Raw genomic sequence first — 19,191 nt, 5'->3', positions numbered from 1 at the left:
ATTCCAAAAGTTTGATTCAAATTATTTAGCGTGTGTGTCAATAAAAGCTACATTGTCAACATGATTAGATGGGCTAACGTGGTTGTGTATACTTCTTCTCACATTTAGGCAGTTTGAAGAACACATTTGAATAATATTTGAATGTGATTTGAATTTAGCTAGACAAAGAAATGATTGGCTCCACATTTGACAGTTACTTGTTTTTTGGCACTTTAATATGCAGGCAGTTTCTTTTTGTGAATGCATACTACATGTATAAAAATACAGGAGGGATGTGTATCATTAGTACCAACTCATTCTATTCATGTCTGTTTAAATCTGTAGACTGAAAAATTTTGATCATAAAAGTGAGTTTGAAGATGACAAAAAGAGAGAAGAACTTCTCCCACATCAATTATATGTTTTTTGACGTTGACACATTGTGTGTGTCTGTAGTGCGTTTGTGCATATTTTGCATGCTGTTTTCACTGGGTTCAGATAAGGGTCTTTAACCACAGCAGTGAAGTTATTTCTGAACGTCATTGCACGAGCTCAAAATCTTTATTTGAGCCCATAGTTCACATCCTTACATGTACTGTAATGCACACCGTCCTCCCAGGTTTACTAATGTGCATGAAGAATTAACAGTTACATATTTTCATAAGTTTGTGTGTGCATCTTTCCCCCTTTCTCATCCTCTTTACATTTGTGTTTCACTTCCCTCCCACATCACCATCACCCAGAACCAAAGACCAATGAAGTTAATAAAATGTGAATAATCTCTCTTTCTCACTGCCTTTCATTCTTTCAGTCTTTTTCCTTCCTGCTCTAAGAGAAGGTTTATTGACAGGACCCCTTGTGTGCCTGTCCACCTCTCACCTCCGCACACACACACACAAATGTGGACAGACACACACTCATTTAGACTGTTGAGTGATGTGGCAGGGTAGGGTCATCTCTGCAGGCCCCCATCCATCACACACACACACACACACACACACACACACACACACACACACACACACACACACACGTGAATGAGTACAAACACATCGGAGGCTGTGGGGATCTGTACTCTGTCAGACGCTTTATTAGTCCCCCTTTGAGTGTGTGTGTGTGTGCGCGCGCATGTTAAGGGGCCTCCCAACTGGAAACAGACCCTTTTCCAGAAAGGATACACACTCTCAAACACACTCCTTTATTTCTTGTTAGTCGTCCTGCACCTTAATATGCAACACCTCTAACAACCAGCTCCGCAGTCAACTTCACAGCCACTCAATCTGTCACTGTCACTGCTCTGTTTCCATGACTGGCCCTCTCGTCAGGGTAAAACAGGGGTGTGTATGTGTGTGTATGCAGGTAATTCTTACTTTGTCCACCATTTTCATATTGTCTACAACCACCCCGGCCTTGTGTTTTTGTATTCATATGTGTGTACAGCTGCAGAGAAGGAGGGAAGTTTCATTTCCACTTCTGCTTGTCTACCTGGAGAGCTCTCATGACAGGCTGCCCCCTAGCAGCTTCAAGGAGAAGTGCATCCCTCTCTTTTTTACTCCTCTTTACTCCTTTGCTTCTCTTTCTTTTTCTCTACGTGTTCACATAATCTTGATCTAAACAGATTAAAAGCAAGATCAATACTGAAAGGCAGTCTGCCCCATGTTCTTTGCTCTTTCTCCCTTTTTTTTTCGTTTGTTGGGCATTTCCCCAGGATATGAGTAGGTGAACCAGGGGGAGAGTCAGCCTTCTCTCTACACGTTCACAGTGCTGTTTTCCTGTTTTCTACAGGCGGAAAAACTTTCAATGCAGAGAAATCTTTCAGCTAACTTTTGTTTAAAAAGAGTCTGCTTCTGTGTTTATCCGCTGAATCTGAAAGATGTGTTTGCTAGACTTTCACATAGACGGGTGGCCTTAGCTTGTTACTTGTCTTGATACCGTCTGAAGAAAATATCACCAATCGTGACCAGAGCAACATACATGTAACTTGTCTGATTTCTCAATACTCTGAAGCATGCAATACATAGAAAAAAAGCCAACATGGAAAACATCTATCCAAGTCAGAAAGAAGTTGCTACACTTGATTGAAATGGGATGAAAACAACTATTCTTTTCCTGATTACACACACACACATACTGTATACAAATGCATGCAAAGTAGGGTGTGTTCACACATTGAAACACCGGGAAGTGCAACAAAGCACCAAGATCACACCTCATAAAATAATTCCCTTAGAGACACACAATAACCTAGCAGTTATGTGTCACAGTCTGCTTCTATCTCCGTCTCACATCAAAATCACAATCACCACTGCGCTCCGAGCTGCCATTTCCATTTTCTGTCCTCCGTCAAAATGAAAATAATATGTATCTTGCCACCAACGTCTACCCATACAAGCAACTTTCCTCTTCTAATTCAGCCCTGCGTGCCACACACATCCGTCAGATATAACCGGCGGAGGAGAGGGCATGCCGAGACATCCATTAAAGGTTCCTAGCTGTCAAAGGTTCCCCTTTGTGTTGTGAGGAGCGATATAAGTGTCGTGCTCTTATCAGAGCTTCCTGTGGAGTTTGCTCTGTATCCTGTCCACTCAGAGCCGCTTCTCTTTCACTGAAGTCTCAATGTGCCTGTGCACGAATTAGTGCATGTGTGCTGTCATGTGAGTCATTTTCTGATGCTGTTTATTAAAATAAAACTATAGATCAAGCTCTGACTTATATTTTTTGCATAGAAAATCAGTGATATAGAGGTGAGTGAAAATATGAATAAAGATAATAAGAATGACTTGTCTCCCGTTTTCTTCTCTCTACTGTAAGTAAGATTCTGTTCAGTTATTATAATTTCAATATTATTGCCACAGTATTTGGATAATACAACCACAATAACTGCGAGAAGCTGGGAACACGATGGGAAGTGACAACCACAAAGTCAGAAGTGATTTGAAGGATGAGCAGACAGGCAGTCATACAGGTTATAAACAAACAAGCAACTACTTTATATGGAGGTAAAACTGAAAGTGAGCACACTGTATATGTAATATGTCATTGCACGGGAAAGCTGTGCACTCAATTACTGAACATTAGAGGTGAAAGTTGAACCAGGAAGTTGATTTGTAATAGTGATAGTTTTACTATTTACTATTTGCCTTCATTTTATCTCCCAAATAAGTTTGACTGAACTGGGGGTTTGTTTAAAACCTATTTGATTATCTCATGGCTTGTGTTTCTGTTGAACTGCTTTTTAGAGATGTTGCTGCATATCCTGATGTCAATCATTAACTTAAGTAGAATGATATTATTACTGATAGAAGTGGCTCGCAAAACTATGAAAACAAGACCCAGTTTGTAATATACCAGAGTTATCCTTTGATCGTGACATGACTTTCATGGAAGAGCAGGACGGTTGTCAAACTCAAGAGATCAGCAAAGTGACATTAAGAGCCAAGTGAATAGATGATCTGCCCAGATGAGCAGAATGAGAGTGAAGAGAAAGAGTGGATGGATGAAGAAAAATGGTGTCAGTGCAAGATGGTAATTGTTAGATTGTTATATTATATTTTGAAAATATAAAAAAATGAATTCCTGATATCTTTAGTGTTACAGTCTCTGTTTTGGGCTTCTCAGTAGCCAGGTTTGCTTTGTTTTGTTGAAACCTTTTCGCACATGGAGGAAGAAATGAAAAAGAAAGGTAAATAAACAAACAATCAGCCGTGGGCTTGTTCTGGCTCTCCTTCTCTGTTGCACCTCATTTGAAGCCTTATAAATCAGGCTTCCACCCGGAGACAGGGTGTTAGCAGGCCTCCTAGGCAATATACACACACATGTGCACGTACAGAAACACACAGGTCTGCTGCTCATTAAGCCCAGGATCAGACCCTCGGGTGCGTATGTATAGGGGAAGAGGGGAACCAAGATGTGTCTGTATGAATACTACCATGCTCATATGTAGGCATGACAGAATACATACATGTGTGTGTCAGTCTGTGCAGAGTCGTGCATACCCACCTCCCTTGCCACCCCTACAAAAAAAAAAAAAAAAAAATCCCACCTCGGTTCCTCCTGGATCTGAGCTTTTCTCCATGTGTTCATAAAACATGTACGATACCTGTCGCAGCTCCCCAGCAACGCTGTGACAAGTGCATTCTGACTCTACTCTGCAGAAAAGATATTGTGTGGAGTAGTAGGTGTGTGTGTGTGTGTGTGTGTGGATGGTTGAGGGGTTATGCTTGCTTAGTTTTCAGTGACTGTTTTCACACATAAAATAAAGGCCTGGACTCGATCAAGATGAGTGTAAACTGGAAGCAGAAGAGGCAGTTGCTGTAGAATGTGGTGTGTGAGGAATGGATGAGACTCTGTTTGTATTTTAAGCTCTTCCAGTAGATATATCACATTATTTGCCTGAGTATCTCAGTGTGAATTACAGAAAATACATAACAGGAACTGATTTGCATAAACAGTCTCTTTTCCCACTCTCACAATCAGCAGAAACATTTACATAAGCAGCAGCCACAGTTTTTATTTCAGACTCGTGGAACAGGGTTTTAAACATAGGTCAGGGTTTTGATAAATTATTTTTAGCCACGGCACTCACTAACAGGCATTGTAATTCTAAAGCAGGAGCAGTTAGTCAAGAGGGTAAAGTCACACCTATCCCCAAAAAATGCGTAAATGCATTCGCCTAAATCGGTTGCCGTATTCGGACAAACATACACATGGCAGTTGTTTCACACCTCCAACCAGACCCTTTGCATATTTTCTCACCAAACTTGGCACCTGCACCCACACCCATGAAAATACACCTTCTGCACGCGTTCACTCAGACAACAAGAACATGACCATTCACACTTTACGAGCTGGAAAAAAAACATGCCTTTAGAAAAGCAGCCAGTTAGAGAAGTTCACGAACTTTGCGCATCTAAAAACGTCATATGATTTGTTGGTTCTTCTCCATCACACCTTGATTTCCTTCAGCAGACGTTTGACTGTGATTAGGAGTGCAGAGAGTCAAGCCAGAGGTCAGCGCTGAACTACGGCCAGGCTGATTGGGAGTTGTAATTAGAGGAGTTGCTCTGTCTCAGGCCAGTTTTCCCCCAGAGGATTCACACAGGCTCAGTATCACATGCAGCACTGGGGCGAAATCGGAGCTTCAACCCCAGCTTGGTGGAGAGGGCGAGCTTAGGGGTTTCAGCAGAGCCACCCCCAGATTCCCCACCGCCACTGAACTCCACCACACACAGATACAGATACACACACACACACACACAGATGCAGGAAAAATGGCTGTCCTTTAAAATGTATGCAGTCTCTTCTGTTTCATAAAAACACTGATTGTTATCAATTATAGGTTTAAATATAACACTTCTGTCATTTTGCAAATTTTGAGACTTTCTCATTGTCTTATGATTCAAATATGTCATTATATAATACCTCATAATTTACAATTTAAAAAAAAAAAAAAAACCTGGTTCCATTTTTTCTCTTCAGCAAAACAAAGCATTGTTACTTCTTCCTGGTTTTCACTTTTCACTCCACAATAAGCCCCTCTTTTCTTATACCTCCTCCTCCTCCTCTTCCTCCTTCACCTCCACCTCCATCCTGCTTCATTCTCTGTGAAAGCGGGTAACATGAAACCTGTCCTCTCAGAGTCTCAGGGGGGCGTAGGGGTTACAAAGGGTGATCAATATGTGCCAGGGAAAGTCTTTAGACAAGTGAAAGAAGCCACAGTTTGTCTACTCCCTCCTCCTTTCTCCTCCTTTGCCCCTTTCCTCTCCTTGTTGTCGGGATTGACAAGGTTAGGTGGCCCTAACACCCACTGACACGCTGCCTCTGTGTGTCTTAAAGTTGACTGACATCAAACTCCTGGCGTGGCTTTCTTATACCCTGACGTGCCCCTTAAAAATGTTACATTTTCAACTGCCCAGACCTTTCTCGGAAAATGTCACTTATAAAAATATTTAGAGTGACTTAGTAGTTGATGAAAGCCTATTGTTTGTCACTTCTTCTTTTGTTCCTCTTGTAATATCTAACCTGTTGCTCTCCAACAGGTGGTGGACGACATGGGTAATGTCAAGTTTGCCCTGGACACAGGCCCGGACGCCACCAGCAACAGCTGGCTCAAATACGTCCGCTCTGCGCCGTCATTTGAGGAGCAGAACCTCGCCGCCTGTCACCTCACCGGAGACCAGGTGAGTGACATGACGGAGATGTCCCGATTGGATTTGTAGTCCAGATATGAGAGGAACAGCCCTGTGTTGTCAGCAAGAGACAGAGACGACAGAGAGTGCTGCTTTTGTCTCTTGCTTCCCATCCACTAAGAGCGGGCACTGGGTTGATACTGTGTGAATGTGCATTTTATGTGTGTGTGTGTGTGTGTGTGTGTGTGTGTTTACCGTTGTGGTAGCAAAATGTGTGCGCTGGTAATGAGCAAGGAATGGCTCTATTGTGTATCTGTGGCTGGGCCCGTTGCCAGTGCTGTTAGGAAATGACCCATGTAAAGAGGCTGAAGAATAGCCTGACACTCCTGAGTCCCATAATAACCATTATCCAAGGCACGGTCTTCTTCTGTGAGAGCAGCCGTTTCTCTCCCTTTTTGCTTCTTATGTCCCATCCTTCTTTCTCTCTCCCTAAAGAAACATGGGTAAGGCATTTGGAAAGATGCCCAGCCAGTGCCCATAAAACCCCAACTGCTTAACTAGGCACTAACCCCAACCCCATGCAATGTGTGAGCCAAAACTTACTGCTGCAATACATTTGCATATTTCTGTTTATGTTTATGTTGCAGAGGCTGTTTTTTCCCCCCTGTTTGCTCTTTTGACTCTTGTCCCAGTTTCTGAAAATTAAATACTGGCATTGCCATTATTTGACACACTTTTCAATTTCAGTTCAGTTTGGACTTTTATGATAACACACAGCCATGTAGTGGGATAAAATAAGAGACAAAGAGGCAAAAAGGCATCTAAAGGAGCAAAGAGAACTCAAACTTGTCAGCTCAAAACAAACACAAAGAAACAAACTGAGGAAAAAAAAAGAATAAGATGAAATGACACCAGAACATAACTCGAGACATGACGGAGGTATGACAGTAGCCAAATGCATGTATATGACATGCCTGTGTGTTTCCACATTCCTGTCACTCCACTCTTATTTGTTTCCTAATCCCTGCCTACATGGCTCTGTCCCGCTCCTGTCTCAGTCTCTAGCCGCCTGTTCCTCGCTGTCTTTGTCTCCTTTCTCCATCCTCATGTCTCGATCTGCCACCTGTCACTCTGTCACACTGAGGGGACAGGCTAGTGTGTCCATTCAAGCTTCAGACATTAAGCCTGACCGATAGAGAGAAAAGGGGCTTGGACCAAGTAAGAGGGAACACACTGGGGCCTCCAAGATTGACAAGCACCAATTGGCTGGCAACACCAACCCGACTAATCCTTTTAAGATTTTCACATCAGTGCCCCCTGCCACTGCCACACAATGTCAAAGAAAGAATCAGGGCACCGGTAAAAATTGTTAAGAATTATCCAGCCCATCCTCACAAAAAAAAAGGCAGTATAGGTCTAAAATTCAGGCCAGCAAAAACGACCTATAGTCACGTTTACGCCATCTAGCGGCCGTGACTCAGGGAATGACGCAATTCAGATGACGCCAATATAAAGTGACTTAATAAAATGATTTTGCTGTATTAGGAGGAGGCGTGTTAGGTGGATGGCTATATAGTTAGAGGGCAAAAAGTGGACTTTGCTGCAGGAGACCAGCGTTCGCTTCCCCGGACAGTGTCGGGACATTTTTTTAAAAACCATAACGTCGTGGTGTTTACTGATGCCATGATGATGAAGGTTTCATAACTTTAAAGAAGTGATGTTATAAACCTCATTTCAAGTGATCATTTTAACCCAAACCATGATCTTTTTCTAACCCTAGCCAAGTGGTTTTGTGCCTAAACCTAACCAGACTTTAACCACAGCGTTGTCACACAATAAAATCTAATTATTTAACAGTGATTTGTAACGGTTTTTGAAAGCGGCGTATTACGGTCCTATGGATCGTTCTGGAGTGTAGCCGTAGAGCTGCTAGATGGCGTAAAACGTAACTATAGTTTGTTTTTCACTGGCTGAATTTTAGACCTTTACTGTCGTTTAATTATGAGGATGTGTTGGAATTATTGGACCCTGAAAAGGCCATGTGCTCGATTGCTTTTTGATGTGTTTTGCAGTTGTTTGTACTTAGCAAATGGCTTTGCTTTTGTTTGCCTGGCCAGTTGCTTGGTGTAGTGGCTCACAGGTATGACCCTATCATTTATTTACAAACACACTCACACACACACACACACACACAACCACTCAGTGTTAAGATGTATAATTTAACAGACCATTCAGTGATTTTTCTTTTCTTTTTTAGCATCAGCATGCACAATGCATGAGTTTATGGAAATATTTGCACACCAGGCAAATCCAAATGCAGGCAGTAACCTTTTAAAAAGCAAGTGGATAATTGATTTGTTTATTTGTTTGTCATTAATGTTGTAAGATGAACAAATGTATGCATGATCATGCATAATTTAGATATTTGTGGCCATGTACTAATTTGACAATTATTTGTATATATCTGTATATTTGTTTCCATAAGCATTATGTACATACAGTATGAACCCTGGACACATTTTCTGTAGAAATGCTGTTAGGTTTAGAGTTTTTAGAGAAATGTGTGTGTGTCAGAGAGATGTACTAGTGCTTTGTGTAGGCGTCTGCAGACGGCTGTGTTATTTTCAGTTCTTCTCAATGAGTCCGTATACAAACACACACATATTTCTGCCTGTAATTTCATCCTAATGCATCATTCAAGCTCCTTAAATGAAGGCCTAACAAAACAAGACAAATTAACAGTTTTCAAGTGTGTTTGTGTATCTGTGTGTGTATGTATGTGTGTGTCTACCCTAATGAAATAGTTCCCATTCATTCAGAAAGCCAACAATCACCCAAAACTGGTGTGTAAGCGAACCCGTTCAGTGGCTCTAAGGCCAAGTTGCATCTGGTGAAGGAAGCAGCTGAGAGAGCGCATTAGGTGGTGTGTGTGTGTGTGTGTGTGTGTGTGTGTGTGTGTGTGTGTGTGTGTTGGGTTTGTAGGTGATGGGGGTTGACGAGGAGATGAACCTTGTCCACCTTCTTGTCAGTCCTTCATCTTTTGTGTTTTGGAGTGGAGCCCTTTCCAACGCTGTTTGATCTGCCCTTCTACCCCCGGACGGATCCATCAATAAATAGACAATGTTGTGGGTGTGTGAGTGTGTATGTATGAGGCCACAGTGGGGGATTACTGTGGGCCCTACGGCTGGCATTGATCGATGAGGCATCTGTCCCCTGAACACTGGACAGAGATGGGAAGAGGTCAAGACAGGTCTGATTGTGCAGGCCTTACTGTAGAATACACACACACACACAAACAAACAAAAAATCGTGAAGATTCAAAATGCTGCAGAAACTAAGAAGTTTAATTAAGGATGTAATTAAAAATGTCCTTATTTATCAACAGGTTGTCATCAAAAAAAATAATAAAAAATGACTGATTATATTCTAATCTGTAATCATAATCTTATCAGACAGGAGGATGTGTCATTAATATATTAAGATATTTTAAAAGATTAAAAATAAATAGATAACAAGTTCTATTATAAACAAAAATATAAAGTATTTAAATAGGACATTGGTCATCTTTTATAATTTACTCACATTTTAGCGTATTACATTTTGTCTTTTTTATATTTTATTTTTTCTATAATTATCATTACGATTGGGGGAAAGTCAAATAATAATAATAATAATAATAAGAGGAAGAATAACAACCAATAGCTTTTTAAAGTAGGCTAAGTATTTCATGTTGAATACATAAAAATAGACGTTTTGATTTTTCACAAGCTCTATTAAAATATGATCTTAATAAATTCCAGTTTACCAAATAACTGTTTTGACCCCAATAAATCCAAACTTGACCTCAGAGTTTAAAGGAATTTGCTCCTCTTGTTTTTGCAGTTATGTTTTGGTCAGGCTGGAAGAAAGTGAACGAAATAATTTTACTGCATTTCGAACAAAACTTAAATAACATTTAATCAGCAATAATCGTATCGATACATTTTCAGTGTTTATATGTTTGTGCGTGTGTTTGTCCGCGCTACGTGTGTGTGTGTATGTGTGTGTGTGTGAGTGATAGAGTGGCTGATAAAGTGAGTGCAAGTCTGTCAGGCTGCTTTATCCATTATTTACATCAATAATAGATGTATCAAGCGGCCAAAGCGGCGGCTGGGATCGGAGATGCGGGGAGGGGTCTGCGCCGCAGATCCCTCAATCCTTTTGGCTGGAGATAAGACGAGGAGGAGTGGCCGACGGGTAACCGAGAGAGCACCAAGGGGCAATAGGGAATCACTAATGAGAGAGAGAGAGAGTCAGAAAGAGAGAGAGAGAGAGAGAGAGAGAGGGAGAGAGAGCGGGGGGGGGACTCATCATCATCATCAAAGACGCGCTCACTGACTAGATTAGAGAGTAGCGCAACAGAGGAGCGTCGGTCTTCATCCAGCCAGAGGGAACGATCACCGACCGTCCGCAGCGCGCCCGGCCGCTCCGCGACCTCCTCTCCCCGGCCCTGTCCGATCCAGATCCCCGCTCCCTCACCGGTAGACCTACTATGGGTTGTGTCGCCAACTCCACCGGGACTGAAGTGCTACTGCAGCTGGAGGCTCTCCGCAGCGCCGCGCAACTTTCTCAACTCTTCCGTCTCACGGAGAAAAGAAAGGTCAGGTCGAAAAAGTGTGTAGAGGGGCTGCCGCAGCCGCTGTGGGTAGCCTTGTTGTTGTAAATACGTTGTATAATAATAACAATAATATTACTCTCATTAATAATAACCTAATCATAGCCCAATAATAATAAATAAAAATAATAATTTCATTTACAAGAAGCAAAGGTAGCAAGCTCCTTGTCTCATCTTAAGGGCACTAAGTCTTGGAAGTTAGTTTCACCAGCCTTTCTGTGTGTGTATGTGTGTGTGTGTGTGTGTGTGTGTATGTTGTGTTGACATCGTTGAATTGGTGCAGAGCGCCCCCATGTGTTTATAGATCACATCTCCTGAATGCAGCCTGAAGCGGAGTTGTTTGCGCTGTTTATTGAGATGTCTGACGGTCTGATATTTTTTATTGGGCAACGCACGTTAAATGTGAATTAGTTACATTAATTTTGTGCAGATTGTGTGTATGAATAAACGTAGCTGGGTTTACAGATGTTGGATAGAGACTGGATAAGGCCTCGTCTGTGAATGGCCTCGGATATACAATATTGCCATATTTTTTTTTTATCCCTGTTTTCTCAGCTTTCCTTAATTGTCTTTAGGCTGCATGTTGCAGAAAACTCATTTGTTGTTCACCAGGAATTTATGCTCAATCATACAAGTTAAACGACCCCAATCAAATGAATTGTTCTGAGCAGATAAAGACTTCGACATTTTCTGCAGCTGTAAATAAAAAGCGCAGAGCCGCTGAGCTGTTTGAGGTTTATTTTCGTTTCACTCGCCACTTTTCTCTCAGACCGTTTAGACTCATTATCGTCTGGATTTCTTCTGCATTTTCTCTTTTTGAATGTTTGAGTTATTCTTTGTGACAGAATTCAGACCTTTTTATTTTACTGTAAGGAAACAAATACTGGGTGTTTTATATCTTATTTGTTTTGTTTATTTTATAACGTTCAAGTAAAAGTGGAATAAAACAAATCATTGTGTTGTATCATATTTTAAAATAGCCTCTAATGGCTTTTAATTAGAAAAAATAAATTGTGAATATTGTGAACAAAATATGTTTCCATCTCGCTGCTGCAGCCTGGTTAATGTAGCTTATTTTAGACACTCATGGTGTTTTATTTTCTTAATAACGACCATATTAATATGTTAATAATATGCATTTTAAAATAAGCCCCTTCCTTTAAGCGCAATAATAAATATGTGGATCCAGACTTATTAATTCCATCTTGACCTTAAGTTAAAGTCTCTCTTTCTTTCTCTCTCCCTGCTCAGATTTATTATAAAGCTGTCCGGGACATTGAAGCAGGGGAGGAGCTTTTAGTGTATATGAAGGACGGTATTTTCCCGGAGGGATCCATGGCACCCAACCTACAAGGTAAGATTAATGCGCGTCATTAGCGCACATTTTAAACAAACTCCAACCTGCATCCTGTGCTGCTTTCGCGGCCAACACACACCACAACTTCGCTAATGTGACGGGAAAAAAGACACCATCTTTCCCCCCAAGATTTTTCTTTTTTGCTTCCTCAAGAAATGTGAATTATTTGAATCATAAATTTCCAGGATGGAATTAAATCCCGCATTATAGCGTCTGGTTGAAGGCCGTCTTGGACCTGTCATTTAAAATAGGCCTGCCAATAATGAAGGCTACTCGCGAGAGTCTGGTCTCAATTGTGCGTTTACAATCCTGCAATGTAATAGGCCTCTTTGCCTGAAATAATGTATTAGGGTGTCAATTGGCACTTGTCATATTCCATCCTAAGTGAGTAGAAATGTTCTGTTAACGGAAAGCCAAGATCAAACAGAAATTATTCGAAGCCATGTTCCTTAAAATAGGAACACTCAGGAGCTTTAGGACGAGCGTTTGGAATTTATTAATTTATTATATCAGCTAAATTATAATAATAATATATTATTTGTATGTCAGAGCTGCAATATGTCCACAGAAGCGCTTCTGGATTTTTTTGGAGGCCACTGGCTAACATGATGTGAGATACACGGACTTTGCGTTTAGTAAATTGATGTGTCTGAGAATCGGCCTCGTGCTCAGAGCTCAGTTATAAATAAAACTGTTGATCAAACATATTTACGTTTTTGGGTTTTTTTTAGTGGTATTTTTAATTTTCCCTTTCAAAAATAATAACCTGAGATAAGAAGGACATTTGATCAAGTATTGTTAAAATATGAAATTATTGAAAAGAAACAAGTTGTTTGAACTTGATTCGCAGCTTGAAGTCAGAAGAATATATTTTAATTATTTCAGTCATCTTGTAGCCAACCTTTTTGAGTTTTAAATATGTGAAAGATTTGACTAAGCAAATTAAAAAACTACTCCCTATCACAGGTTGATGTGTCATAGGTGTTAAATAAAATAAACATTATTCCCTTTAACTTCTGATATCCATCTATCTATCTAACTATCCATCTATCTATCTATCTATCTATCTATCTTCCAAATAAGTTGTTTATTTTAGTTTGATCTTTGCTTTCCCCTACAACACTAAAATCTACAACATCATGTGTTAAGTGCTACGCTACACCTTGCTGCACATTGTAGTCTGCAAATTGGCTCACATTTCAAAATGCCTCACATTTTTAGGAGCTCTCGCCCACCCGTCTCCCCTCTGAGTGGGTAACCTGATTTACTGTATTCACTACCATGCCCCTATACGTCAGACTGAATATGTCCAATTTTTTATCTCATAATCTAACTTGGACAGCTGCTCCCTGTCGATCTGGGCTTTTCTTTCAAAGTTCACTTGAGCAGAAAAGGGGCCATAGTTCCGCTGCATTTCTTTAAACATCTTGGACTTATTGTGGTGAACTGCTGTTGTCAGGTAACATTGTTTTGTTGTGTTTCCAGTCTTTCTGGAACCACAGAAGAAAAAAAAACTGATTACCCTTACTTGTCATGGATTATAAAATGGTGGAGGGAGAACAAGATGTGCGTGAGATGTTCTGCAGTTCACCCTTTGCATGATGCTCAGTTTATGCACAGATGTCCACGCCAAAGGAACAGGAGGAAACAGGAGCTAAAAGCAAGCTTGATTATTGAAAAGAAGCAGATTGGCATGTTGTAGGAGTGCATCAAAGATGGAGTGGACTTGTAAATGATTTTTTTTTTCAATTCCTCTGTGTGTACTGTATGTATGCATGTGAAATATATAAAGAGGGAGGCAGACAGAGAGAAAAGAGAGACACTCCACCTGCCAGAATGTGTATGTCAGAGCCAAAGTATTTGGCTTTGTGTGTTGGTGTGAGAGAGTGATGAATGAAGAAAAAAATAAGAGTTACAGTTTGTGTACTGATTGAGATGTTTATTTGTGCGTGAGAGAGACAGGAAAGTAGAAAGAGAGGAGGAAAAGGACAGCGTCAAATTCCACCTACTGTATGGATGAAAGTGTCTGTTTTGTGTTCTTGTCTCCATTTATTTGTGTGTGTGTGTGAGAGAGAGAAAGGTAGCAGGGCTGAGTGGGAGCTTGGCAGTGCAGCCCTCCTCTCTGTGTCTGGCTTATCGGAGAAGGAATTTGAAGTAGAGGACTTGAGGAGTCCCCTGAGACCTCACCCATGCTCACAGATTAGCTGCTAAACTGCACATAATTGTGCTTCCCATCGTCTCCCAGAGAGCTATTAGTCTCCCCTTTATAACCCACCCCGCCCGCCCAGACCAGACTAACTGAAAAAACCCCTGAAAAAACACACTCATGCACACATGCAAGCACCTGCATTTAAGTGCATCTTCACTGAAACGCACATACATGCACACCTGAACGTCCTTTCAGAGGTTTTCTAAACATCCATGTTCCTGTTGCAAGAGGAGTTTGCAAACTTTTAACATACAGACAAGCTTTTCCATTTTTGAAATGAATCAAAGCTTATTTTAGTTGTATTTGAATCAGCTTGTAAAACAAGTTATCAGTGTTTAGATGTTTAAGCTTCAGTAAAACATTCACTGTCCATGAGAAATATGTGCACACTGGTGTCAAAGTGGGCTAGTTAGTTTAGCATTTGAGCTCAGTGTAATGGCCCATTGACCAGAAGGTCATTTATCCTTCTCCCCAAGGTTAGACACATTGATGTTGCTACACTAATGCCCTTTTAATGTGTCCAAGAAGTTCCAGCTGGATAAACGGTCACATGCAGTAGAAAACAGGTGAGCCATGCACTGTAAGTCATTGCGGATAAACTCATTTAGTGCAGCTTGAAATGATGGATGGGTGTGCATGGCATGTTGGGACACCTGGGGGGCCAACTCAGGCATTGGCTGTTTGGGTCATGGCAAACAGGGTATGGCAGGTTGGCGCAGAAATCACCATGGGGCTGGCGCCACTGTGCCCCTGCTTACCTCTGTTTCTTGTGGCTCATTCTTTTTTGGAAAATGTTCACATAAACACATGCAAACTCGCACACACATACACACATTTATGACCGTGCACAAAGACACTCCACTGGGCTTTCCCCTGATCTGTTGAACTTGGCGTCTGACTCAGGAACTTGCTATTGAAAAAGCTGGCCCGAGTTTTATGCATTTGACCTTGGTGGTGAGAAGTATTGTAAAGGTTATCAACATGGAAGGGGAAGACCAGCCCCTATTGTTTCCCCTGTGTGCTATTACACCTACAGTCCCAGCAAACATTTGCCTTAACAAGCAATTAACTGTGTTAATGAAGGCTAAGTTTCACTGCTAATTGATTTCCATTTTATGCGAATGTCAATTGCAGGGTTGTTGATTTTACCATTTGAATGGGAGTCCATTTAGCTGTAACTAACAGAGAGAGGTGATAGATTTTTGTTCTTGTTTAGTACTGGGGATCAACACTTATAGCAACTGGATACTTAAGATGCAGCCCACAGGGGTTAGTGAACATCAGGTGCCAACCAGCACTTATGTGTTTCTTTATGCACAGCAAAATTTGTATTGTCTTGACGCTCATAAAATGTAGTAATTTTTGATTGCATATTTTAAAAGCCAGTGGAAACAAATAAGCTTAAAAAATCTTCAGTTGGTTTGTGTGAAGAGAAAATTGTAGAATGTTACATTTGCTCTCGATCTTTATGAAGACTTTTTGTTCCATTTTGTTTCATGTAGATAAATATTTAAAAAGAAAAAAAAGCTGCTTTTCCTTTTTTTTAATATAAGATATTCTGTTTGACATTTTGCGATGCAATCTACAAGAAAGAGGTTTTTTTCATATCAGAAGTGTGTGAAACTTTTCTTTAAATAGTTAAGGTGGTTTTATATGGTATTATATATTTCAGTGAGCTGAATTATGTGTGATGGTTAAACAAATCTGTGTTTCTGTGTGTGTGTGTGTGTGTGTGTGTGCAGACGAGCAGATGTACCGCTGTGAAGACTGTGATGAGCTGTTCTCCTCGACACTTGAGCTGCGGCGGCACCAGAAGTATTCGTGCTCCAGTGCCGGCTCCATCTTTGACACACTGAGAGAGGACTTCAAACAGGAACGCGAGGACAGCGACGAGCCCGTCCACGAGTGTAAAGACTGTGAGAAGATCTTCCCAAATGAGTACAGGTATATAAGCATACAATAATTTTTTTTATTTGTATTCATGCTCTGTGTTACAATTGTGACTTCTATAATTTATTGAATTCACTAATGAATTTGCACTCTCCTCATGAAGTCTGGGTCAACACATGATAGTCCATACAGAGGAGAGGGAGTACAAGTGTGACCAGTGCCCCAAAGCCTTCAACTGGAAGTCCAACCTCATCCGTCATCAGATGTCACATGACAGTGGCAAACGCTTTGAGTGTGAAAATTGTGATAAGGTACAGCATACCCGGCACGTAAGTTGTGCACAGGACACACAGGCTTTATCTGCTTCAGAAATTCTGCTGGTCTTGTTTTTTTAGGCTTCATTCATAATGGCACTGGACATAGATTTAGTAATTCTGAAAGAACATATTAAAGCAGTGAAAACTGTATATTTTCATTGACAATGCAAAGAATGGAAGTTATTATTTTTTGCATTGTTAAATATGGCGTATATTGTATTTTTATACGCTTATTTCAAATTTCAGGTGTTCACAGATCCCAGCAACCTCCAGCGCCACATCCGCTCCCAGCACGTGGGGGCACGTGCTCACACATGTCCTGAGTGTGGCAAGACCTTTGCCACCTCATCAGGCCTCAAGCAGCATAAGCACATCCACAGCAGTGTCAAACCCTTTATCTGTAAGTGAGAGCTTTGGAAGTTAATAACACCTTATACTTAACAGTCCATTTATTTTATTCCTCTCACCTTTCCACCTCATCTCCCTCTCCATCACTCTGCAATCTTCTCCATGTACTGTACATCAACTTTTTGATCCTGTTTACCTCTTCTGAACCAAGTGAGCACAGGTCCAAGGATCATAATTGTATTCACCTACACTTTTTTTTGTCAAACTTGTTTGGGGGCAGCACTTCATGACTTGTAGTTTAGATTAGTCTAGACTACTTTACAAAAAATGCAAACACAATGTTGATACATCATTTTTAATTATGGATCAAAGACCTATTCTATTTTTTACCCTCTTTAAGGTAATTAAATACATATTTAATGTATGTTTTCGCTTGTTTATGTTGGCAGTAAAATACTTACAATGTAGTTACATGGCAGTTTTAACTTGTAGAATAAAGCTGAAGTTGGTTTTGTCCTTTTCTAGACCTATTTCATCATCAGTTTCCATTCAGATGTGTGTTGCTGTTGATTTGGTATACAGAGTTAGAGACAGTGTTAAAATGGGTTTAACCAGGCCCTGATGGGCTGCGTCTTTTTGTTCCCCCAGGCGAGGTGTGCCACAAATCCTACACCCAGTTCTCCAACCTCTGCCGCCACAAGCGTATGCATGCTGACTGCCGCACCCAGATTAAGTGTAAGGACTGTGGGCAGTTGTTCAGCACTACCTCCTCCCTCAACAAGCATCGCCGCTTCTGTGAGGGCAAAAACCATTATGGCTCTCCAGCAGGGATGTTCAATCCTGGTATCCCCATGAGCTCCAGCCCCATCATGGCCAAGGCTAAGTCCCACCATCCCCACCTTGCGGGTCTAAACCAGTCAGGTTTAGGCTTCACTGACTACTTTCCCTCCAGACCTCACCCTCATGCTGGCTTGCCCTTCTCCCCAGGACCCCATGGCTTCCCATCCCTCCCACATGGTTTCCCAGGTATCTTCCCCCCATCACTGTATCCGCGACCGCCTTTATTGCCGGCCAGTCCGTTGATAAAGAGCCCGCTGGGCAGCGGCAGTCAGGAGGTGAAGCTGCCTCGGAGTCCCCTAGATGCCCCTCCACTGTCCCTGGTTAGCTCCACAAACAGCAATGGAGGTAACAGTTTGAGTCAGGCAGAAGACAAAGAGAGAGAGAACAAACTGGATTTGTCTTCTAGTGGAGAAGCCAAGCCAAAATCTAAGATGGCTGACATGTCTGATGGTAGTGACCTTGAAGACGTTAATACCACAAGTGGGACAGATTTGGACACCACCACTGGTACTGCTTCAGGTGATGGTTCTGACCTGGACAGTGATGGAGAGAGTGAACGCGAGCGAAGTGGTAAAAGAAGGAAGCCGTCTGGAGCCATATCAAGTCAAGAAGGCCACCAATTAGAAGACACAAATAGTGCATTGTTATCAGCCGTGTCTAGTTCGGGGAACCTTGCTATTGATCGCCCCTTTCTCTCTTCTGCATCAACTCAGCACTCCTTCTTCCCTCCACCTGATGAGCAAGCCCTCCCACCCACCACCACAAATGCCAATGCAGCCACCACTGATTCCATCAAAGCCATTGCCTCTATTGCTGAGAAATATTTTGGTCCAGGTTTGATTGGTCTGCATCAGGAGAAGAAGATGGGTCCATTGCCCTACCACTCCATGTTTCCCTTCCAGTTCCTGCCCAACTTCCACAACTCCCTTTATCCCTTCAGCGCAGATCGAGGTGCCCTCAATCCTAGCATGTTCTTTAAGGCAGAGCCCAAGTCACCTCGTGAGCAGCTGCATAAGATGGTTTCTGGGGCCCCAGAAGCTCCTGCTGCTACAGCAGAATCACCATTTGATCTCACCACAAAGCCCAAGGAGGCCAAGTTAACTCCTCCCACCCCAACAAACCCCTCAAACCCAAACTGTAGTACTGGGAGCAGTAGTGGACCTTTAGCAATATCTAGTGGTGAAGAACAGCCATTGGACCTCAGTATTGGCAGCCGGAGCCGAGGTGGTCATAATGGTGTGGCAGCTGAGCCACAAAATCGAAAGAACCACATGTATGGAGTAGGAAAAGGTGTCATCAAGGACGAAACCTCAGCTGGGTTTCCACTCCTCCATTCCCAGTCATTGCACCAATCCTCCATCACCCCGCACCAGCAGCCCCAGGCACAGCCACACCAGCCACCACCCCTGCATTATGCCAAGCCCTCCGCATTCTTCATGGACCCCATATACAGGTATTTCTGCCCCAAT

General features: G+C 41.8%; 1 protein-coding gene across 2 annotated transcripts in view; it reads left to right on the top strand.

Moving 5' to 3' along the window:
• The window catches only part of prdm16 (PR domain containing 16), a 188,814-nt gene that overhangs the window by 159,677 nt on the left and 9,946 nt on the right, over positions 1–19,191 (top strand). Inside the window, exons 4-9 of one of the 2 annotated variants that reach the window (XM_042408542.1) lie at positions 6,018–6,158; positions 12,013–12,115; positions 16,070–16,271; positions 16,381–16,528; positions 16,781–16,934; positions 17,531–19,175. In XM_042408542.1, the coding sequence (XP_042264476.1) occupies positions 6,018–6,158; positions 12,013–12,115; positions 16,070–16,271; positions 16,381–16,528; positions 16,781–16,934; positions 17,531–19,175 (2,393 nt within the window). Of the gene's footprint in view, positions 1–6,017; positions 6,159–12,012; positions 12,116–16,069; positions 16,272–16,380; positions 16,547–16,780; positions 16,935–17,497; positions 19,176–19,191 lie in introns of both variants that reach the window. The other variant, XM_042408543.1, reaches the window with a different exon arrangement.

The sequence above is a fragment of the Thunnus maccoyii genome, chromosome 4 (assembly GCF_910596095.1).
Source record: "Thunnus maccoyii chromosome 4, fThuMac1.1, whole genome shotgun sequence".
NCBI lineage: Eukaryota > Metazoa > Chordata > Actinopteri > Scombriformes > Scombridae > Thunnus > Thunnus maccoyii.
This window is presented reverse-complemented; position numbering and strand designations above follow the sequence as displayed.